General features: G+C 39.4%; 1 protein-coding gene across 11 annotated transcripts in view; it reads right to left on the reverse strand.

Annotated features, from left to right (window-relative positions):
- The window catches only part of DENND4A (DENN domain containing 4A), a 114,651-nt gene that overhangs the window by 14,798 nt on the left and 74,993 nt on the right, over positions 1 to 24,860 (reverse strand). For all 11 annotated transcript variants that reach the window (XM_073304348.1, XM_073304344.1, XM_073304354.1 and 8 more), the window contains 8 exons: positions 19,894 to 20,027; positions 18,861 to 18,996; positions 13,467 to 13,673; positions 13,253 to 13,381; positions 12,810 to 12,954; positions 8,476 to 8,595; positions 4,922 to 5,086; positions 854 to 1,929 (listed from right to left, as the gene is read on the reverse strand). In XM_073304348.1, coding sequence (XP_073160449.1) covers positions 854 to 1,929; positions 4,922 to 5,086; positions 8,476 to 8,595; positions 12,810 to 12,954; positions 13,253 to 13,381; positions 13,467 to 13,673; positions 18,861 to 18,996; positions 19,894 to 20,027 — 2,112 coding nt within the window. The remainder of the gene's footprint in view (positions 1 to 853; positions 1,930 to 4,921; positions 5,087 to 8,475; positions 8,596 to 12,809; positions 12,955 to 13,252; positions 13,382 to 13,466; positions 13,674 to 18,860; positions 18,997 to 19,893; positions 20,028 to 24,860) is intronic.

Genomic DNA, 24,860 nt, shown 5'->3' on the forward strand with positions numbered 1-24,860 from the left:
TTCGAAGTTAAGTTGCATTTATCTGAGAATTTCTCGCTTATGATGGGCAAGCTTTCATTTACTTCTCTAAAGTAAAGACCAAAGACACTTTTCCTAGTCTCAGTAACCACTATCCTGCTCCATAAAGACATATGTTAAATAAGAGCTGCACATATTCTAGTCCAGTACTGGAAAACACAGCACATCTAGTTCCCAAATATAATCAGTAAAAGATTTACACGACAAAGGAAAGATATCTGTTGGGAGCCATAACCACCAATTTTTTTTCTGTGCTTGTGCCAGCTGAGCCTAACTGAAAATGTTCAAGAATCCCCTATTTTTCTTCACATGACATTCCCCCACATATTCAAAGCAACCCCTTAAAGACACCATCCTTCTGGTAGCTGAACAAATCAGATGCCCTTCCAAATCCATCAAGATTGCTTCCTAATTGACAAGAGTTATCCAATCTGCTCCCTCTCCAGGGCACAACATACTATCTTTATTGCATTTCCAGACACTTCTGGTACAGGAAGTGAGAAACGAGTACAGCTAATACTAGATTTCCTTGAATACACACTGAATCTGTAGATCTGCTGTTGACTTTCTTGTCAAACTTTCTAGGACCTTCAATTGCTTTGAAACTATCACTGCATTTAATTGAATAATGGTCTGATCCAGTACAGTAAATCAGGTTCTAGCAAATCCCATTTCATCACTAATGGATGTTGTGCATATACTCTGCCCTGATGTATGTTAGCCAACTAAGCCTTTTCCACACACAAAGTTCACTGTTTCAGCCTCTACAGAATTATGTCCTTTCTTCATAGGAATGTATCTTTTGAAAAATCTCAAAGTAATTGTGAAAGTTTACCTTTGAGGATGCAGCATACATAGTAAACTTTGAATACCACTTGCTAGCCTTCTCAGCAACTCCTTTCCCAGCAGAAAACATGCTGCTTTTCAGAACATCAAATGTAGGTGTTAATAGCGTATCTAAGTTGAACGAAGGTGGAGACACTAGAGTTAATGCACCAGCCATGTCCTGCGACTGTTCCCTTGCTGGACTTTTTGGAGTGTACGATGGAGAGGACCAAAGCCTGTCCCTTGGCCTTTCTTCATTTTTTATGTGATAACTTTTGGATTTAGTAAGACTCACTGGCCTGGGGGAGTATGGGGGAAGGCTGGATCTTCTGCATGACTGGGTGACTGTTGGACTCTTTTTACTAACATTTTTGTCATCGTATGTTTTTTGCAAGTCAATGCTTGGTGCACGGCTTGTTAAAGGGCTACTCATGTTGTTCATGTACATCACTATTTCTTCAGCTAAGTCTCGCCTTGCAGATGGTGTTGAAACACTTTTGTCATCATCGTCTTCATCATCTTCTTTCTGTTGCTCTGTCTCAGCAACCAGCATTGAGAGGGGATCAAATCCAGTTTCCACATCTATTTTTTCAACTGGTTTTATTAGAAAGCTGCTAATACGCTGTAACTTCTTAGGCTTTTCATTAGCTGTGTCAGGTTCAGCATCCAAGTCTTCTAAATCAAAGATAACAGGAGACTCTGTTTTATCTGCAAAACTGCCATAGAAAGGTACCTCTTCATCACTAGATTCCTTCTCCATACTTTCTCTCTTAGACCCTAAAGATGACTTCCTGATGTCAAGACTATTTGGCCTGATGCTCTTCTGGAATACATTAGATAGTATTTTTGCATCAGCTCCTAATTTTTCAACAATGTCTTCAGGGCTTGCATTCTGGTTAATTCTATTTATCATGAGCCCCATCAGGGCATCTCCACTCAGATTACGGTTCCTGCTTCCCCATGCCATCTGTTTTAGGTCAGGTTCCACAGCACTTTTATGTCTCTTTCTTAAGGTTTTACTTTGAATAACTCCTGCTTCACTGGTATCCTCAAAAGTGGATGTGAACAGCAGCCCTGCTGGACTTTCTGAAAAAACAGAAATGAGTTACTTTACTTTTGTCAAACAACAAGAAATGAAAAAATGTCAAAATTAGCAAAAAAATTAGAATGTAAATCTGCTTCATCTTTCAAACTGGTAATGTATCAGCTTGTGGATACTAGGGCTGGGTTGGCTTGACTGCACAGAGAGAACAGGCACAGCCCTTAAAATGCACAGATGTCCAGAGATATTCAGGGAAATCCTGCATATCACTGGGTACACCCAATGTGATGGTCAGCTTCTTTGTGCCAATGCCTGGGCTTCCCCCATGTGGCAGTATGGCTCCTTCAGGTGTTGTGCAGCCATTGCCTCCCTTCTAACAACAATCCCTCCCCTCTAAGTTAGGGGATATTGGGGAAGAAGGGGAGGGAAGCAAAATCATGGAGTGGCTAATATGGTACTTATTAAAGAATTAAAGGAGGGTAATGTAATTAATGCAAAATCAACATGGGTTTATGGAAACTAGATCCTGTCAAACAAACTCATTATATTTTTGGATGAAGTTACCATTTTGGTTGATAAAGGAGTAGTGCTGATGTAATAGATTTAGACTTCTCTAAGGCTTTTGACTTGGTATAATACAACATTTTGATTAAAAAGCTAGAACAATATAAAATTGACAAGTACGCATTAAATGGATTAAAAACTGGCTAACTGGTAAGTCTCAAAATGTCACTGTAAACGGGGAATTGTCATTGAGCGGGTGTGTTGTCAGTGGGGCCCTACGCTAGTCAACATTTTTACCAATGACCTGGATGAAAACATAAAATCTTCACTGATAATTTTGCAGATGACAAAAAATTGGGGGAATGGTAAATAATGAAGACAGGTCACTGATTCAGAGTGATCTTGACTGCTTGGTAAACTGCGCAAGCAAACAATATGCTTTTTAATGCAGCTAAATGTAAACGTAGATACATCTGGGAACAAAGAATGTAGGCCGTACTTACTGGAAGGGGAACTCTATCCTGGCAAGTGGTGACTCTCAAAAAGATTTGGGGGGTCATGGTGGATAATCAGCTGAACATGAGCTCCCAAGGTGACCCTTTACCCAGAAGACCTAATGTGATTCAGGGGTGCATTAAGAGGGAAAGTAGAGAACTATTTTACTTCTATATTTGGCAAGGGTCTGAATGCTGCGGGAATACTGGGTCTAGTTCTGGTGCCCACAGTTCAAGAAGAATGTTGATAAATTGGAGAAGGCTCAGAGAAGAGCCATGAGAATGATTAAAGGATTAGAAAATATGTCTCATAGTGCGATTTACAGACCTCAATCTATTTAGCTTCACAAAGAGAAGGTTAAGGGCTTACAGTATCTACATGGGAAACAAATAGGCTCTTCAATCTGACAGAGAAAATGCATAACATGATCCAATGGCTCAAAGTTGAAACTTGGCTAATGCAGACTGGAAAAAAGGCATGAATTTTTAAGGGTGAGAGTAATTAACCATTGGAACGATTTACTAAGGATTGTGGTAGAGTCGCCATTATTCACAATTTTAAAATCAAGACTGGATGTTCTTCTAAAAGATCTGCTCTAGGAATTTCTGAGGGGAAGTTCTATGGCCTGTGTTTTACAGGAGGTCAGACCAGATGACTACAATGGTCCCCACTTTTGGCCTTGGAATCTATGAAGGGGAGAAAAGGGGAGCTCTCCCTCTGATTTTAGCAGGAGGAGGAAGGAAAGGAGTTATGTTCTCCAGAAGAACACACACAGCTTCCCTGGTACACTCTAACCCATGGATGTCAATACACCATAAAAGGGGTTGAAATCTGAACTGAATGAGAGATGCCCGTAAAATGATTTTTAGAAAAACAGCAGCATCTGTCAGAGAGCCTCTAAGTCACAGCATCCAAGAGTATTCTGAAAGCAGAAGCAAGAAATTTCAGACTCGTGAAATTAGGTTCCCATTTTACAGAAATGGTCATTCACTAAGAAGAGATTTGATAGCTGGGGTCAACAAATAGAACTGTTTCTGAGGGCAAAAAATCACAATATTTTTTACAGTCATTAACTAGAGCCAAAGAAAGACGTCTGAATGTTAGAGCAGATTCCTTAGTTTTGTCACTACCTTAAAATCCACAGATCTGAAAACATGACACATCACACTATTTCAACCACAGCTGACAGTGTTAGAATAATTAGATTTGACATTACCAAAGGGCATGTAAAAACAGTTGGAAGCTTCATTTAATTATACTGGTTAGACACCTCTACTCTGACCTGAAAGAATTTGATAGTTGCAGGAGGTCACATGTGAGAGACAGAAGAAAATGCCATTTGTACAGTTTTGGGTGTTTCGGAGCACATGCAAAAACACAAACAGAAAAGAAAAGAAAATTCTGGAAATCCAACCACAATATTCACAAAGTTGTCTCCTTGACACAAGCACTTACAGATGATACACCCAATCTAACTCCTACTGACATTACTGAAAAGAGTTTCATTTACTTCATCTGCCATTGGATAAGCCCCTATTTTTTTTTTATTATTATTTTTTAAAATACAAGTGGTGGAGGCTACAGAGTTGCTACCATGATTCAAGACAAGAATTCAGGTACAACCCCACCACTTTTACTTTGCAGACTAATGAAGAATACATTGTCATGACGGTAACATAGGTGATGTGCAGACGAAACAAAGACCCTCATGGTTCAAGCCCAATGCAGTATTATCAAGACCTTGGAAAGCAGTATACAATTATGTACAAGTCAGTTGCTATAATAGCAGCCAGAAACTTTGGTGGTTAAGGGGGGGAAAAAAAAGGAAACAAAAACTAAAACCAGTGCAAACAAACATAAAAAGTTGGCCCAGAGAAAAGAGAATTGTTTAAGCTCCAATACTTTTCCCCCCTTCACCATACTAAAAACTAAAACCTAGCAGAGACGCAGCTCCATGACAAATAATGCAAGTTATGCTCTCATTAAAAAAAAGAACAATTACCGTTAAATAAAGATGAAATATAACTATTAACTCACCAGTGCTGACTTCCCCAGCTGTCCTGTCAGCATTATCAATGGTACCACTGAGTCGTACTATGTTAGAAGTGGCTTTTGCTACTTGAATTGAAGTGCTACTTGAGTTTTGATAATTTAGCTTAGAAAGACAGTCACCACTCCCTTTTGCACTCTCTGTTTCAGACACTGTGTGCATAAAAGAATACATGCAAAATTTCATTAGGACTGAGGTAACTCTTAGAACAAGTTTCAAATTCCCATGATCTATAGGTTATCTATAGGCAATTTTTTTTTTACAGGATTAGTTATGTAACTGAATGACAGCATGTGGTGATACTGACCAATTATACCAAAAGTAAGCTGAGATGTCCCGTGGCAATATTAGCAAACAGTACTGTACCAAAGAATGGCTAACTGAATTGTTAAATGATACACTTCTAGAAGAGCTCACTGGAGAAAACACCATCCAAATATAATTTGTAATCTTCAAGATTCCAAAATGCAATGACATTATAATGCTACTAGGAGAAACTCTATGACTTGTGTTATGCAGGAGGTCAGACTAGATGATCAAAATGGTCCCTTCTGGCCTTAAGATCTATTAATATGAAACAAGACTTTCTAGTGACCAACTACAGTCTCTCTTTTTTTAAATATAATTTTATAAAATTTTCTAAATGAGAGTTGCTGTTGTTTTTTAAAAAGAACAAACATTTCAAACATCAGATCTCACAACAGCAATAAAATTTTAATGTCAGACTTATTGAACTCACAAGCACACATTTTAATGCAGCAGTATTACATGTTTCATCTCATCTGAAACCAGTTACATATATTAAGTAATGCTTAGTTTAAATTAACTCATATCTTTGTTTCAAGGAAAACAAATACAAAAGAGGTTCCAACCACATCCTCACTCAGCAAAAACTGGAAAACACCTATTAACTTGGGGCAGCTGATAATTCAGTGAACATTTCCACTAACAGCAGTAGTTCACAATATATTTATCTAAAATATATTTAGTTGTAAGAGCATTAGCGCCTGATTTTCAGAATTGGTGAACACCTACAACCCAAATTTAAGTCAAAGGGAGCTACAGAGGTTTAATCACCACTAAAAGGGCATGTCTACACCATAAATTAAGATGTAACTGTGGTGTAGGTAGGCATACCCACACTAACTTTAATCTAGCTAATAAGGGCGATAGTAGTGAAAATGCAGTGGCACTGGCTTCAGCAAAGGCTAGCCAGTCATGTACAAGCCCACCTGGGACCCAGGGTACTTACTCTGATTGCTAGACTGTATCAGTATTCTCATTTTTACTTATCAGGATAAACAAAATTATTCTGATATATTCATCAGCAAAAACTGAAATGTCTTGTTACTTAATTAGCTCTGAAAGTTGAGTTACCAATTCTTGGAAATTTTCCAAGTGCACACCATTTAAGTCTTGAGCAAAACTGCAAGTTTTTACTTTTATTAGTTTTTGGGTGAGGTAAAATAAAACTGATTTGTCCACAAGGGATTTTAAAATAACGTAAATTCAAAAGACTAGGAAATTAACCACTTGAAGAAGCTAAAAGATTTTGAAGTTTCTGTGCTAGTGCACATTTGCTCCACTGAACATTTCATCTCAGTTTGTTTGATAATAAAAAGGGTTGACAAAGAAACAACACTGTGTTAAACAACAATTGTCTCTCTTCCATACCCCTCCACACACACGCACACACAGTTAGAGAAACCAGGTTTTGTATGATGGAATAAATGGTGTTTGGAGAGGGTAAAATGGAATTAATCCATTCAATCCAAAGAGAGGCTTAGGAGCCAGAATACAGGCTGCTACCCTTTCATATCTTTGTGCCACTGGATCTGCCTCAATGCAGATCCAGCTACTTCCAATGTCCCTCAAGAGGTAACTAATGCCAGATCTACGCTAGAAAGTTAGGTCGACCCAGCTACATCACTCAGACAGGCCTATGAAAAATCCATACCCCTGAGAGATATAGTTAAGCCAACCTAACGCCTGGTGTAGAAACTGCTAGGTCGACAGAAGAATTCTTCCGTCAACCTAGTTACATCCTCTCAGGGCAGTGGACTAACTACAGCGATGAGAACCTCTCCCATCACTGTAGTGAGTGTCTACATTGAAGTACTATAAGCAGCGTAGCTGTACCATACAGCATTTCCACTCAACTCAAAGCATAACCAAATATGTAATGCTGCAGTACTTACAAGCACAGAATCTGTATTTGCTTTAGAACTGATTTTTCCAAAAAGACGTATCAGAATTAAATGCACAGAGCAGGCAACTGCACATCTAACCAGGAGCTCAAGTGCACATGCGAGCAACTGACCATTTTCAACAGGTGGCACTTACAAGTGTAAAACATTTTCCGCAAAGCTACTGGTGATATTATGTTTCTAAAACTAATGTAAGTGATGAACTTCAGGTGACCCATCTTAACTGTGCATTTTCAGAGCTGGCATTTCTGTTTTGTTTTTTCTGAAACTCAATCTTAACTCAGAATTTCCTGGATGTCTAATGCTTTGGCTTAAAAATACAACACTCTTAATTTTTTTCTTTTAGTAACTGATACCTTTCCTTTAACTTAATTTCAGCTTAAATGTTTCTTATTTAAAAAAATATAACAAGAGCTCTTGCTTTATTTGGACCGTCACTTCCCCAGATCCTGTGAATGATCAGCAGAAGAGAGTCCCTGACTTCACCTCTTGAGCGCTTTCTAGGAAATATAGGATGGCAATGAGGAAGCATCTTGTGATGCAGGGTTTCAGAAATCCCCTCCTTGGAATCCTTTCCGAGTCTGGAGGACATATACATATGAGGACGTATTACTTCTTTTTTGTATGTGGATAAGCAGGGGGTCTCTAGAGCTTGCAAACTGGATAGGTACTCCTGCAGAGATTATAAAGTATGCATGGACTCCTGCAAAGAATGCAAGTTCTGTTCTTTACAAGCCCTCTTGCAAGCTCTGCAAGAAATCCTGTGGACCTTATTTCTGGTTTGACATTTGCTGCTTAGGAATCATGTAGCCTTTACTTATGAGCTATCTAAACAGCACAGGGCACTGATGGAAGCATGTAGCGGACCAGTATGCATTGTCCAAACAAGTACAAGCGGACATGTGATGTACAGAACATACATTGCAAGTGCTATTAATAAAATAATAATTCACTATAAAATTAGTCAAAGGTACTCAGTAGGGACAACATATTAAACTAAGTCCAGAGCCTGTAGGCCTAGCCAAGTTATGACATTATTAAATAATTAGAAAACATGCAAGAAGTGAGATCACCTTGGTAACTTGGGCCCCCCATCTCTCTAAACCCTTTGTCCAATTTGCGTGAACACTGCCATGCAAGTTCTACCCTGGCATATAAAATGGTAGGCCAATTCCTTTAGGTTTGATGAAAGTATGCAGATGGAGAGGAACAGCAAAACTGTACTTACTACAGAAGGGACTAATAGGCTCCCCACAATGCATCCCCCTACTGGATATCAAAGCATCACCATTTATACACAATGAACTGGACATCAATATTTATAAGATACATACAAGAACTGGAATCACTCTCTCTCTTGTCCTCTTTTTGTTTGTTTATATCTTGAACAGACGTTTCCCCTTGCCTAAATTCTTCTTTAGATAACAAGTTACTGCCAAGATCTGAAAGTCCTCCTATTATAACAGGAGGATTGACAGGATAAAGAAAATTAACTCTATATTTCCATACAATGAAATACTGTGTAGAAGAACAAATGAAATATCCATAATAATATAATAATTTCTTTTACTAGGTAAATTCCACCTAAAAATATTGAACACTTTACCACATAAAAATTGCCATAGAATGTCAGGACAAGTATAGATTAATTTAATACAACACTGGTGCCACCAAATGTACATAAAAATTCAAATTATGTCAATGAAGTTCAAAATAAGCCAACCAAAAGCTAACCAAAACTTATCACAACATTCTATTTCAGTTCATTTCCTTAGAAGACTGGGTGTTAGGTTTTGTGCTCAACCAATCCAAATGTCACTCTCTTAAAAAGTTAAAGAGGTACTCCACTGTACAGTAAAAACAGTTACCTACCTTTCGTAACTGTTCTTTGAGATGTGTTGCTCATGTCCATTCCATTGTAGGTGTGTGCACGCCCACGTGAGCAGTTGTCAGAGACTTTTGCCTTAGCGGTATCCGTAGGGACGGCCGTGGCACCCCCTGGAGTGCTGTACTCATGTGTCGGTATATCAGGAGCCACCGTCCCTATACCCTCTCAGTTCCTTCTTGCCGACAACTCCAAGAGAGGGGTAGGAGGGTGGGTAATGAAATGGACATGAGCAACACATCTCTAAGATGTTATGAAAGGTAGGTAACCATTTTTTCTTCTTCAAGTGCTTGCTCATGTCGATTCCATTGTAGGTGACTCAAAAGCAGAACCCTCGGAGGTGGGCTTGGAGTTCACAGCTTTGCAGGCAACTGCACATCTAACCAGGAGCTCTGCAGACTGGAGCACTAGTCTGCCGAAGCCAGCGTCATCTCAAGCTTGCTAGGTCAGCGCATAACGTGAAGCGAACGTGTGGATGGACGACCAGGTCGTAGCCCGACAAATTTCCTGGATTGGTACTTGAGCAAGGAAGGCTGCCAAGGAAGCTTGCACCCTAGTTGAGTGAGCCAGCACGACCACTGGCAGCAGTACCTTTCCCAGCTCATAGCAGTAGCGGATGCAGGCCGTGGTCCAGAATGAGAGGCTCTGGGCTGACACCGTGCAAACTTTCATCCTGTCAGCAACAGCCACGAACAACTGCATTGACTTACAGAACAGCTTTGTTCTATCAATGTAGAAGGCCAGCACCCACCTAACGTCCAGGGTATGCAGCCTGGGCTTTCTGGCCCCCAGGGTGTTTAGAGGGTCCAGGCTGTGTAGGTAAGCGGGAAGAAGAGGGGCGATGCCGACTGAAGCTACTGTCCCTTCTTCTTCCAGAACCTTGGCAGGGCTGCCAAGGTCCTGGTGGTGGGGACAGCCGGAAGGGCTTCTGAGCAGACTGTGGCATATGTATGCCAACGAACGAAGGGTGGCCTTCGTATCCTTCACCACATACAGCGTGGCATCCATCTGCTTGGAGAAGAGACCAACCCCGTCAAAAGGGAGGTCTTGGATTGAAGTCTGCATCTCCTGTGAGAGGCCAGCCGTTTGCAGCCACGAGCTACGCCAATGCAACTACCCGAGCCACAGAGTTTGCCACATCCCAAGCCATTTGTAGGGTGCACCGGGCTGCTGCTGTGCCTTCTTCAACCAGGGTGCTGAATTCCTAGGCTAACCCTTGTGGGAGGGACTCCTGGAACTTGAGGAGGGTATCCCACAAATTAAAGTTGTAACTTTCCAGGAGAGCTTGGTGGTTTGCCACCCAGAATTGTAGGCTGGCGGTTGAATAAATCTTTCTCCCAAAGAGATCCAGCCTTTTGGCCTCTTTATTCTTAGGAGTCAAGGTGGTATGGAGTGGTTTGTCCTTTTCATTGGCCGCGGAGACGACCAATGAGCCCGAGGGCGGGTGGGTGTATAAATACTTGAACCCTTTAGCTAGCTCAGAGTCTAATATCCCACTCTTTCTGAGTTCACGGCTGAAAGTGCTTAAAAATACGGCACTTCTTCTTGACGTGCAATTCGCCCAAGCACTTGAGACAGTTGCTGTGGGGCTCACTAACAGGAATAGGCCTGCTACAGTCTGTGCAAGGTTTGAACCCGGGGGACTGGGGCAAAGTCCCACTAGTGACTATCAAGTAACTACAACTATCCTACTAGAAGAAACAATTAAAACCCTAAGGCTGAAGAGCTCTTAACAAGGCAAGAACAACTGCTAACCACTTGCAAAGAAAGGGAGAGAGGTGCTCTGACTAACCACCAGGGGTGGTAAGAAGGAACTGAGAGGGCGCAAGGATGGCAGTGCTTGATATACCGCGCCATGAGTGAGGCACTCCAGGGGGCGCCATGGCTGTCCCAATGGATACCGCTAAGGCTAAAGTCTCCGATGACTGTGCACGTGGGCGCGCGCACACCTACAATGGAATCGACATGAGCAAGCGCTGGAAGAAGAATTTTTTTAAAAAAGACGAAACATGTAAAAGTCTCCTGGTTTTGTTTTTAAATAGAAAATGCACTTTTAAAATAATGCAGAATCAACTGAGATTTTCTTTACATGAAAAGTCTTTAGTCAGCAATACCCAGTAAAATCACATGAAAGCCCATATAGTTGGCAATTCTTGACAGTCATCCTCAGGTCAGTGATGCCAAGTATAGCTCTGGCTGAATGAGTTAAAAAAACAACAAACAAGGGATAACATTTCAACACAGTTCTTCTACCCCCCCAGACAGCTTGTCTTTTACCAACAGTAGTTGGCCCAATAAAAGATATTGCCTCACCCACTGTGTCTCTCTTACTTATGGAAAGCAATGCCATATACTAAACATAATAAGACCCCATTAAAATCTAGTTTTTAAAAATAAATCTTTTAATTTCAATGTGTGCCTTCATCCATAATTCTTTCATTATAATAATCAGTCCCATAAATGTCAAGGTCATATGTCAAATGAAATGAATGTGACAGTTTCAGTAGCACAGAGACCCTGCAAATACTGGTCCGAGGTAGAGAGTGGGGCCGATGACATATTTAAAATGAGTAGTCTCATGGACCATCAGGGCTTAAATCAAATGCATCACTCCCCAGGGTTAGAAGCTCTGTGACAGACTTTTCAAAGCAATAGTCCTGGACCAGTGACTAATAAGAAAAAATTGATTCCTGGAAACATTATCCAAGTGCTATGGTTTTCTAACATAACATGTTTAGTTGCAGAGTTGTTGTCTTTTTTACTTTAGAGTTGTAGGCAGTAACTAATGATTCGTGAATTTTGAAGAGTTAAGGTAAAGAATTGTAAAATATAATTGCTTTAATGACTCTTCAACACTTAGTTAAAATAACACATTTTACATTTAATTTAATCCAAACACTCAGACTGGATGTAACAGTGTAATTCACCTCTAATACGTAATGTATAAAGTTAAAAGCAAAATAACAGTTAATAAGACACCATGTCAGATGAAATAAAGTACAAAGAAAGAATGCATTAGCATAACCTTATATATATCATATCTATCATGCACACATAAATCTATACCAGTTAGCAGCAGCGATACTTTGACTAAATGAATATTGAAGTGCATCTGTTCCACAATGCTTATGTCACTAAAACTATGCTTCCATGACTAACAGCATACAGATCTCTTTAAGAACACAGCATGGTAACATTTTACCAGTCATAAAGACATAAAAAAACAAAACCAATAGTCTGTCAATACATATTTGTTCAAGCTAATAATTTAGAAGTACATTATTGGATTGATTGGCTGTGGAGCCTCAGCCCAGCCTTGTGACTGTACAATTTTACACACTCCATCCTGCGTACATGCTTTTCAAACACAAAAGCATGCATACAATAGTTATGGGTTCTATGTGTACAAATTCTATTACTTGGTTTCTAAATTGTGCATACGCATCACTTAGCTATGCAACTGTTAGCATGTTAAAAGTATGCGTACAAACTGACATTGCCTGCCAAATATCTGACCTTAAGATCTGAAAAAAGTGAGTCACATAATAAAATATCTGCTGCATTGAGAAGTGTCCTAGTAACATGAATGAAGTAAAGATAGATGAGCATTTGGCATTTTAATTGTAAGACAGGAAACAAATTTTTTTATTTAAAAATATCTATGTTCATGTAATTTCTATCAAATAACTAATATAGAAGTAATTCAATTCTTTGACAGATTTTTTTAAAAAATACAACTTGCTTATCAATGTAAGCTAATATAAAAATGTATGAATACTCTACCGGAAAGAGCTGCTTGTGGTGTGTTGACAGATAGTTTTTTTAAAGCTTTTTTAAACTGCGCTATTCCTAACACAACATTTCTTATCTTCGTCCATAGGAAATAGCCACTTCTGTTACTTGAAGGCCAGGTGCTTTCCAAAACAGCCTATTCAATTAACAAAGTCAGATTAAATGATTGTAAGAAGTCCTTGCTTTCTATTACAGATTTTTAAGATTTTTAAAGGCAAGGATGTTCAAAAAGTAGTTCGCTGACTTAAAATCAAACTGGCAAGAAACATGCTACATTAATAAGTAAATCTTAGAATGTGAAAAAAAAACCCACAGCAATTTTTTAACTTATTTCTATAAAAAATATTCCTTGAGTAATTTTTGCTTGCTATTTAGTTATGTACAATGATAAGAATATATCAGCCTTCTTTCTGTCCTCCGCACAAAACACTTACCTTATTATAGTAACCATATGTAATGGCATTAGGGTCAACACCGGCTTTTTTCATTTCAAAAAGGACTCTCACTGCAAGCACAGGCTGGCCATATTGCCCACATAGCTGCATAAGCACCCGATAACATACCTGAAAACAGACATTTTTAGCGTTTCGTTTTATAACAGAATTTATACAAAATTCGAAACAAAAACCCCAGGATTCACTTTTTTACCTCATCAGGGGGATCTATCTTTTTGGTATGCATTTTTCGCAGCACATCATATGCAGTTCTCAGAGCCCTGACTTTTGAATGGCATACTTTCACATACGCTGGAAGGCAGATAAACCATAGGCCATAGCAGTGACGCAGCAAACACCTGGACCACATCTGAGGAATGGAGGAGTACCTCTTAGCTATCTTATGGGCTGACTTTATTTCCTGTAAAGAGGCATTTAGTTAGCATCTTTAATATACATATATACAATATATATAATACATAATATACGATTTTTTAGAAATGAATCAGTTGCTCATAAAAGACGCACTGAAATTTATGCCAGAAGCTAGATGACAGACAGGCAGGAGAAGCAGCACCACACGAGGGGCTCAGTTCTTACCGGAGATAAGCAGAGATGCTTCTTGTAGAATCAGCTCCTGTGGAATTAATAGCTGCACACAAAAAAGCTACTTACTTCTCAAAGACTTTATACTAAATTACTGAAGCCTTCTGCTTGCATAAACAAATAATTGACTCTCCCCCAGCCCTCTCTCTCTCTCTCACACACACACACTGAGAATAATTGAAAATGTGATTCAAGGTGGTTAGCTGTCCTTATATATATATATATATAATTTTATTGCATATTAGGTCTTGGAAATTACTCAGTTGTCAGCACAGGCCTCCAAGTCAACCCAGTTTTCAATAGTTTTTCTTTGTCCATTCAGACAAAAAAAATAAAAAGTTCATCATCTATACAATGATAGCTTCTCTTTCCCTCCCCCTCATTTCTACCTTCATCATTTGAGTAGTGTCATGGAAAAGTACTCATGATTCTAATCAAAAGCATCTGATTTATAATCAAATATTAACATACATTTGTGAGACTAATTCAGAATACTGACAGGTACCAAAAAGGAATTGTCCAATTCCAAATGGTGACAACATTCAAAGTAAAGAAAACAAAAACCAACCAAACAGAAGATCCTAAATCTTGTGCTTCTTTCCAAACAAGTTTCAAGCATCCATTATATTTTGTAGATGTTTGCACACTCAAAAGTTAGGTGGATGGGGTATGCCGGCAGCCATGTCATTTTGCTATGATCTTGTCAGATTTCATGAACTAAGCATAATTAGATCAGGTCTAAATTTGGAAGGAGGCCTCAAAAGACCATTTAGCTGCTTTACCTGGATCCTAGGAAACAGCATTATCAATTTGACATAAGATTTTTTTTTTTTGAATCAGTACTGAGTCAAACACCCACCATGGTCAAAGAGCACCATACCACAAATGGTGACTTCTTTCAAAGGAAATATAGACCCTAAGTTCTGTCCACTTGTGGTTATTATAAATCCTAGGATGCTTTCTTGCCAGATTACAACTCAGGTATTGTATTCTGCCTACTTACAACCCCCAGGCACTTCCACAGTTGTATACCGTATTCTTTACTTACTATCAAACTACTATGAAGTATTGCCATATACTATCAGGGTTGGAAGGGACCTCAGGAGGTCATCCAGTCCAACCTCCTGCTCAAAGCAGGACCAATCCCCAACTAAATCATCCCAGCCAGGGCTTTGTCAAGCCTGACTTTAAAAACTTCGAAAGAAGGAGATTCCACCAACTCCCTAGGTAATGCATTCCAGTGTTTCACCACCTACCTAGTGAAAAAGTTTTTCCTAATATCCAACCTAAACCTCCCCCACTGCAACTTGAGACCATTACTCCTCATTCTGTCAGCAGCTACCACTGAGAACAGCCTAGATCCATCCTCTTTGGAACCCCCTTTCAGGTAGTTGAAAGCAGCTATCAAATCCCCCCTCATTCTTCTATTCCGCAGACTAAACAATCCCAGTTCCCTCAGCCTCTCCTCACAAGCCATGTGTTCCAGTCCCCTAATCATTTTTGTTGCCCTCCGCTGGACGTTTTCCAATTTTTCCACATCCTTCTTGTAGCGTGGGGCCCAAAACTGGACACAGTACTCCAGATGAGGCCTCACCAATGTCGACTAGAGGGGAACGATCATGTACCTTGATCTGCTGGCAATGCCCCTACTTATACATCCTACTTATACAACAGCTGCTGTTCTCTACACCAGACAGTCTTATATTGTGATGTTTAATTACTAATACTCCCACAGTAAAGTGCTTTCAAGTACTCAGAGGGAAGATACTGTAAAAGTACAGAATCTTATTATCACAAAGTTTTTGTTGGTGGTGGTGGGTTTTTTTAAATTTTTCTTTTTTGGTGTCCTTTAGGTTTCAGTCACCAGGAACAAGAGGGAAGGAAACCCTGTTTTCATCCAGTTTCTCAGAAAATTCATGAAAGCCAGCCTGGAATAATTTTAAAACCTCTACATGCTAAATTAGGTGAAAGATCATAAATGGATTCCAAAGATGAAAGATTCCTAATACCACATGAGTTCTTATTAGCAGTGCTCTTGAATATTCCAGTTTGATTAATTCTCTCTTTCTTAATGATTCATGCAGATCAGGAAACATGGGGACAAACCAGTAATTCCTTTTATCTGACAAGACAACCAAGCTTTGTAGAAGAATACTATGAAGGCCAGTGAAAGCACAGATACTTTCAGCTTTTTTACACTCTGGATGCTACTACACTATGATCTAGCACTTACTGTGATTTTAAGACCAGACCATTGCAGAGGTTTGGTTCTTCAAGATGTCATAGCTTATAATATTGGTGAAAGTCCAGCAAACTGTTTTTTGTTACCAATAATTCAATTAGATCTCTGTGAAAAGAGACTATCCATCAACCAGCTACAAACTGAAAATTTTGAACACGTTATCTTCGGATCCTGTCTATATAGGTAGAAGAAAATGGACAGTATTATATAGCAAGGGTAAGAAGGAGGCTGTTCTGTCAAGGCATTTTTAGGACCAAAAAACAGGCAAAAGTCCTGGAAATAAAAAGTCAAGAGGCCTGGCACTGTTTTATACCTCAAGAAACCGCAAGTTGTAGCCGGAAGTGGGAAAAAAGCATGGATAAATATAGTAGCGTCAGAATTCTACATTTCCAAGGATAAACTATTTGTACTGCCAAATGTTAATGCTTTTAAAAGACATTTCATTACTACAAATACAGAATGTAAATATTCATCTGAAATATGATTCATCTGAAATTCTCAGCACTGTCCATTAGAGGGGAAAATAAGCTACTTAAAATACTTGTTTAAGTCAAAAAAAGAAAAGGAGGACTTGTGGCACCTTAGAGACTAACCAATTTATTAGAGCATAAGCTTTCGTGAGCTACAGCTCACTTCTTCAGATGCATATCGTGGAAACTGCAGCAGGCTTTATATATACCTTATATATATATATAAAGCCTGCTGCAGTTTCCACGATATGCATCTGAAGAAGTGAGCTGTAGCTCACGAAAGCTTATGCTCTAATAAATTGGTTAGTCTCTAAGGTGCCACAAGTCCTCCTTTTCTTTTTGCGAATACAGACTAACACGGCTGTTACTCTGAAACTTGTTTAAGTCAGGAGCACGACAGATCATAAAAATCAAGACATAGTGAACTGAATAGTGATCAAGCAAGCTCTGTAGCAGTAACGACTGCAAGTGCTCACTCATTAAGCAAAAGCTGATTACATGACCAAATACTCAAAAGAAATTTTCATTAATTAAATTAAGTACAATGTGTGCATGCCCATGTACATCCAATTTAGTGCTCATCAGTAATTTGTAAAGCAAGAAACATTAGGTGCTGTATCAATACTGTCAGACTGTAAAACCTACTAGAGAAAATCTGTTTTTAAAAACTTGTATTACGATTTGAAAAGGCCTGGACATTTCTTTTTCAGATGTTTGCGAACAAGCCCAGAGAAGCAATGTTGAGCCATCTATAGCAATAGGTGGGGAGGGAAGAAGAAATAAGGTACTTCAATAAAGCTGTGAAAATGGTCACTACCTACTATAAGGAACACAGCCCAGTCCGCCCAGGAATTTAAGGATATCACCAAATCCTTCCCCAAACAACGCCAAGAGAAACTCTACAACCTCATCTCCCACAAACTGACCGCACTCTTCCTGAGCTGGTCCTTGAGACTGCCACCCTCTCAGTGGAAATCCCTCCTGAAGGCCCACTTCTATCAGGCCTAGAAGAAATTAGCTGACATTCGTCTAGTTATCTCAGTTATTTATCTGATCACTGGACTGCACCTTTATGTGGAGGGAAGAGATTTACAGGTGGGAGAAAGGGGTGTGTAAAATCACTAGAATTGTAATAAGGGGAAGATAAGCAGGGCAGAGAGAAAAAGGGAGGGGAATTTAGTGAGTCTGAACATGCACATGTAATAAAAAAAAATGCGTACCTGTTACCACTCATCACTTTGCTTGTAATTCTTTCCCCCAACCTCCCATTTAAGTTTGTGTATTTGTAGACGGTACACTCTTTGGGAGAGGAACTGTATCTTCCTGTGTGTTTGGAACTCATTTACCCATCTGTAGGTGCTATAGCAATCTAAATAATGAATACTAATAGAATGGAGATTGCCCTAAAAGGAGAGTGTAAAAGTTTGCTTGGTCATCCGATTTGATGACACAGGTGGCACAAGACAGAAAGCAGAAAAAATGTCCACTTCTTAAATAACTATGGGAGAGGAAGGTGAGAAAGCTCCTTGCGCCCTTAAGTAGAAAAAAAGAGACTTGTTTAGAGATAACAACTCCAAGTCTAGCGGTCTCTACAGAAAATTATGAGCTACAACTGGTAATAAATAGTGGGGAAAAAAGGAAATATGGGATTCCTATACTAGTGCCATGTCTCCAGGATGGCTGAAATCCTCTTTACTTTTCAGTGTGGGACTCATCCTTTCAAGAATCGGGAGCATAGGGACACTCAGGGCTCTCAGTGGATATGGCTGGCCAATAGAATCCAAACTCACACTACAACAGAATATATGTCAGGGGTAGGCAACCTATGGCATGCGTGCCAAAGGTGGCACGCAAGCGGATTGTCAGTGGCACACACGCTGCCCGGGTCCTGGCCACCGGTCCGGGGGGCTCTGCATTTTAAATGAAGCTTCTTCATATTTTAAAAACCTTATTTACTTTACATACAACAATAGTTTAGTTATATATTATAGACTTATAGAAAGAGACCTTCTAAAAACGTTAAAATGTATTACTGGCACGCAAAACCTTAAATTAGAGTGAATAAATGAAGACTCGGCACACCACTTCTGAAAGATTGCCGACCTCAGATATATGTGCACAAACAGTTGAAGAAGAATCAATCTTGCCCAAGTTAAGTTTCTTGGTGACGAAAATTATTTTTAGTTGCATCTACAACCATGGTAACCAAGGGTATTGATGGCTAAGCGTGGAAGCAGAAGGCCCTTAAAAAATTTAAAACTTCTCTAGTAATTGAAATATTTCAAAGTACCTGTTTTGTTCTCCTGAACATTGGGGATGGGCTGTTGGGACTACTGGCTTTTGAAGACAATTTGTTATTTGGTGTAGTCAGGAACCCCTCAGGTGGGTCAAACAAATCTAGTTTCAGCACAGGAAATCCACTATAGCTATAAAAGAAAAGAATGCCATAATCTAACCTTTATAAGACAGTTTCAATCAGAAGTGAACATAAGGTCTAAGAATGTCAGTCATACTTTCCTCAGGTAAAAGGAACAAAGTTTTTTTTACTGAAAGTTCTGGATAACTTGCATAAACACACAAGCTCTCAACTTGTTGCATCCACTTACGTAACCAATTTTGAGTCTTAAGTAACAGTTTTTCTTTATTAGTATTCCAATAAATTAGCACAAGTCAAATGTATTAGTATTGACTGTACTTAGTAGAAGAAACTTATGTGCTGATTTAGTCTCTAATGAACAAAGCAGAACACAGAGATCCATAAAAATCAATATACGTACTACAAACCCATCTGAAAGATAAAATTAGATTACTAAAAGTCCATTTTAATTTAGCAATGTAACAAAGATCCCAATAGAAATAATCTAATTTGACATGTAATTACTAAATTAATAACCTCAGTTTTCACCCAAGGGCCTGATTCTGAGACATACAGTAGCCCCTGCAAAGAAATAAGCATCCTCAGCTTGTACTGAAATCAAAGGGAGCTGACAGACAGTGAGTATTTTACAAGAGGTTTTCTGTAAATTGCAGACTGTGACCCTGAATGTTCAATTTTAAAATTTAGATATCAATATTAACAGATTAAGATTAAAATACTGAATAAAGTAATTTGATGTCCACACAAATGAAAGTCATTAAAGCTTCAGTTCAGCTGGCACAGCAGGCTTTTCACATGTAAGCTTTTTTACAGAATGAAAAATTGTGGGACTGGAAAGTTGTATTCTATAGGTATCACAATACAGCTCTATAAATTAGCTGCAGAAAGGCAACAGGGCACTTTTTTGTTGTTGCTGGCAATTATTTTATGCTGCTCCCTTGAGTACCTGTACTGCAAAGGGTGCTCTTCGCCATTAGGTAGGTGAGGGATCTCAGGTGGTGTTATGAAAACTGTGTGTTCACTCTTGTAGGACTCATCCAACTCTATTAGCCGTGTTTCACCACTCTTGTCCATATCCATCTGCAGAAATTTAATTACAAGAAAAGTGTGTGTTAAAGTTATATTTGGTTACAGGAAATTAACATTAAGTCTACTGCACAGCACAGGCAAACACTATGCAATGTTGGCATCGAAGGATTGTATTTGGGAGCTAGGAACTCCTGGCAAGGTGATGATTAAGAGGCACAGTTGTTGGGGGGAGGTTAAATGAGGACTAGCTATGTAAAGTTGATGTGCCTTTTTGCTAAAGCCTTTTTCTAGTCTGAATTTATATGACAGCCCCCAAAACAGGGAAGGAATGCTGCTAAGAAAACACCTTTTGACACTTGGATGCTTTATTTGTAACTATTTTTAGCACTTCAAGACCGACCTGATGGTCAGCTTTGAGATATCTATCTCAGAACATTTATCTGTTTAGTGACAAATTTGTTTTTCATTCATATAATAAGCTCATAGCCATTTTGTTTCCTCGTGGATCCCTTTAACTGTCCAGAGGAGTTGTTTTTGTGAGGACCACCACCTTTCAGAGGTAAGCCACTCTAAACTTGTGTGCAAACAGAAGAAATTGCTTCAACTTAATTTTCCAATATGAATATTTACAACTATTCTTCTATTCCAACTTGATCGCTGACTGGACTAGTAACAGAAGCCTGATCCAAATGGTGTAATTTAGTGAGATCACACAGCTCTGCACAGCAATTTCAGTTCCTTACATAGTAATTAACTTTGGTAATTGATATAAACTAGCAAACCTTTCTGTCTGCTTAGTGTTCACATATTTAAAGAAATGCCAGATTTAAGGCATCTGACCTATCCAAAGTAACGGATGCTGCTCAAACTTTCTGCTCCCTGTTAGATAGGAAGAATTGGGCTCAGTTGTAACATTCAATTAGGCAAAACAAAAATTACTGTTTTCCTCAAGAACCAAAAGGAAGTAGAGGCTGCCTAGCAATATTACCAAAAGCTTCTCTTTCCATTCCTTGAGCCACAGAAACAAAGTGTGATTGTTTCACTGGAGAGAAGAGAAGAAGAACAAAAGAAGAGAATTTTTACCACATACCAACAGATCTTCTTAGCATTATAGTTTGAATCATTTGTGTGCATCAGCAGCAGTTGTGCTGGAAACTGTAGAATTTCAGATGGTTCTCAAAACAACCTACTCAATTACTATTTCTCACATGGGACACATTTTATTAGCCCACACCAACACTTAAATTCCATGAATGACCGTGTGGCTGTGAAACCAACTACTGTGATAAGAACGAGCAGGGGACTGGACTTGAAATTAAAGTCATGCCACATGCCTTCATCACGTATGTCAAGTATATGGCAGGCTCCCTTGGCTGTAAGACAATGTACAGTACTGGATTTTTACCCTCAGCCTTTTCTCCTTGAAAGACAGTTATTGAGCACATACCTAAACTTAGCCTCCGACTGTGTAAGCTTTCAGCTGCTTTTAATAAGCTTATTACACATAACAGATCTGTAGGAGGATATATTCTTTTCCTTTAAGCAAGCATTTCTCTATGAGCACAGCACAAGAAGGATGGTAAATCTACCCACTTCAGGGAGAGACGAAAGCTTCATGAAGTCACTATGGCCTGATTTTCAGATGCACTCAGTATCCCCAACTCCCAATAAGGTCAATGGGAGTTACAGATGCTCAGCAGCCCTTCTGAAATTCGTAGTTTGCAGTGAGGATCATAATGGCCAAGTGCGTCACGTTTATACAAAATACACCAAAGAATGTTGAAAGGAAAACTGGAAGAAATACATTGTGGATAAAAAGAAAAGGAGTACTTGTGGCACCTTAGAGACTAACCAATTTATTTGAGCATGAGCTTTCGTGAGCTACAGCTCACTTCATCAGATGTTTACCGTGGAAACTGCAGCAGACTTTATATACACACAGAAATCATGAAACAATACCTCCTCCCACCCCACTGTCCTGCTGGTAATAGCTTATCTAAAGTGATCAACAGGTGGGCCATTTCCAGCACAAATCCAGGTTTTCTCACCCTCCACCCCCCCACACAAATTCACTCTCCTGCTGGTGCTAGCCCATCCAAAGTGACAACTCTTTACATAATCAAGTCGGGCTATTTCCTGCATAGATTGCAGGAAATAGCCCGACTTGATTATGTAAAGAGTTGTCACTTTGGATGGGCTAGCACCAGCAGGAGAGTGAATTTGTGTGGGGGGGTGGAGGGTGAGAAAACCTGGATTTGTGCTGGAAATGGCCCACCTGTTGATCACTTTAGATAAGCTATTACCAGCAGGACAGTGGGGTGGGAGGAGGTATTGTTTCATGATTTCTGTGTGTATATAAAGTCTGCTGCAGTTTCCACGGTAAACATCTGATGAAGTGAGCTGTAGCTCACGAAAGCTCATGCTCAAATAAATTGGTTAGTCTCTAAGGTGCCACAAGTACTCCTTTTCTTTTTGCGAATACAGACTAACACGGCTGTTCCTCTGAAACCTGTCATTGTGGATAAAAGCACCAACAACTCATCTGAAATGAGTCTGACTGCACTTTGAGGGCATAACACCAGCAACCTATGCACATTGTGACACTTACTAAGTCTCTCAATCCTATCACTAGTGCCCTACCAAATTCAAGGTCCATTTTGGTCAATTTCATGTTCATAGAATTTTAAAAATTGTAAATTTCATGATTTCAGGTATTTAAATCTGAATTTCAGGGTCTTGTTAACTGTAGGGGTCCTGACCCAAAATGGGGCGGGAGGGGGGGTTGCAAGGTTATTATAGGTATGTCATAGTATTGGCACCCTTACTTCTGTGCTTCTGCCTTCAGAGCTAGGTCCTCAGCCAGCAGCTGCCATTCTCCAGCCACCCAGCTCTCAAGGCAGCAGCACAGAAGTAAGGGTGGCATGGTACAGTATCGCCACCTTTACTCTGTGTTGCTGGTGGGGTGCTGCCTTCAGAGCTGGGCGCCTGGCCCACAGCTGCCATTCTCTGGCCACCCAGCTCTGAAGGCAGCACAGAAGTAAGGGTGGCAATTCTGTGACCCTCCCCCTACAATAACCTTGCAACCCCCTGGAAACCCCATTTTGGGACATGACCCCCAGTTTGAGAAACACTGGTCTTCCCGATGAAATATGTACAATATAGGGTAAAATTACACAAGAGACCAGATTTCACGTGTTTTTCAGGGCTGTGAATTTGGTAGGGCTCTACCTATCACAGACACAGAAGGGAACTGCACTTTTACTGTGTTTGGATGGCAAGCTCTCTTGCAAGAAATGCCCACTGGTCAGATGAACCACACCTCTGCCACGCTCTCTTTTGTAAAAATTAATTATCCTGTTGGATCCAACATCACTTCTGGCTTTTTGTCCCTGCAACGTTTTTTTCTGCTGGTAATGTGATGCACCTCTCCAACATCAATGAACTGACATCAGGGGAAGTTTGCCTCCTTCCTAGGGCATCGAAAATGCTCAATTTTTGCAGCGGCTGTGTTCAACTCAGATACCATGGCACCTACTTCACATTCATCACAATGATCTAAAAATGTGCTCTTGCTCTCTTTTGGAAGAGTAAACGGCATGGTCTTCAAGTCCACTTTAAGCATCATAGTATCAGAAACTGCAAGGGCACATTATGTAATTCAGATTCAGAGTTATCTGTAGAAATTTCAGAATATTTGGACATGTTCTCTGATTGTTTCTGATATAACTTGCTACAGACACATCTTCTACATCATAGCCAGCAAATATAGAGTGAGCTGTACCTGGCTGAAACAAAGTGCAAATGTTTTTCTCCATTAACTCCCCTAAAAAAGGAATCTCAAGTGTAAATATGTATCTGCAGCTAATGGCACTATGCTTATATAGATTTTAAATAAATAAAAACTGCACTAAAATTCAGGAAGATTCACACTAATTATAATCGTTATATTTTAAAAGTACATTTAAAACCAAAAATTTAGTGCCGGTCAAAAGTGCCAAACTGAAGGGCCTACAGACTGAAGTCTTCTGTTTATGCACACAAGCATACCATGAGCAGCAGTAGTATAGGCTTCCCTAAGCTGCTGCATGCCTGACCTCGAGGGACCTCTCCAAGGGATGAGTAGGCAGTCTATCCTCTGCAAAGAAGCTAATGAGTCACTAGCAATGGAGACTGTACAGGTAATATGTCCCCTAGAAACTGGACTCAGACACTATTCTGATGAATTTACAATTTGGTATGGTCTTGGTCTTCCTATATATTGTGGTCAACACCATAATACCAATGAAACAACTACTGAGTCACTTCACATAGGATGTCAATTACTAGCCTGAGCTGGATTTCAACTGGAGATCACTGAAACAATTTGTCCATGCATCCTGTAAGTCAAAACACCTTCTACCATTCTAAATATACAAACACTAGGAAAATGATACCCTCTGAACCCGGGCTTTATTTGTACTAAACTGTCACTGACTACAATGCCTGTTTTTTAAAAGCTTAGCAAAAGGCATTTTTTCTATAGAAAAATACTTTGCTGAACTTGAGCTACGAAACCTACAGATTGACACTTGATTCCTGGAAGTTTAGCAACTGTAGATTCAGGTACAGAAAAAGCTGATTCCTCCAGCAACATAAAATTAAAATAACTTCATAGTTTCTCTCTTTACTGTGTAAGAGATACATACATAATATAGTTTTGAAAGGATCCTTGAAAAACACATTTAAAATTTGATAAACACAGCTTTTTTGGTACACAGAGATGCTCTTAATTATGCATTTTACTGCATGAGAGAAATTGAGAGGATTAGCTATTTAATCATCTGAACAGCAAACATATGTCTCTTTAAAAAGACGAAATAAATTAAACTTTACTTGATAATTTAA

The sequence above is a fragment of the Lepidochelys kempii genome, chromosome 10 (assembly GCF_965140265.1).
Source record: "Lepidochelys kempii isolate rLepKem1 chromosome 10, rLepKem1.hap2, whole genome shotgun sequence".
NCBI lineage: Eukaryota > Metazoa > Chordata > Testudines > Cheloniidae > Lepidochelys > Lepidochelys kempii.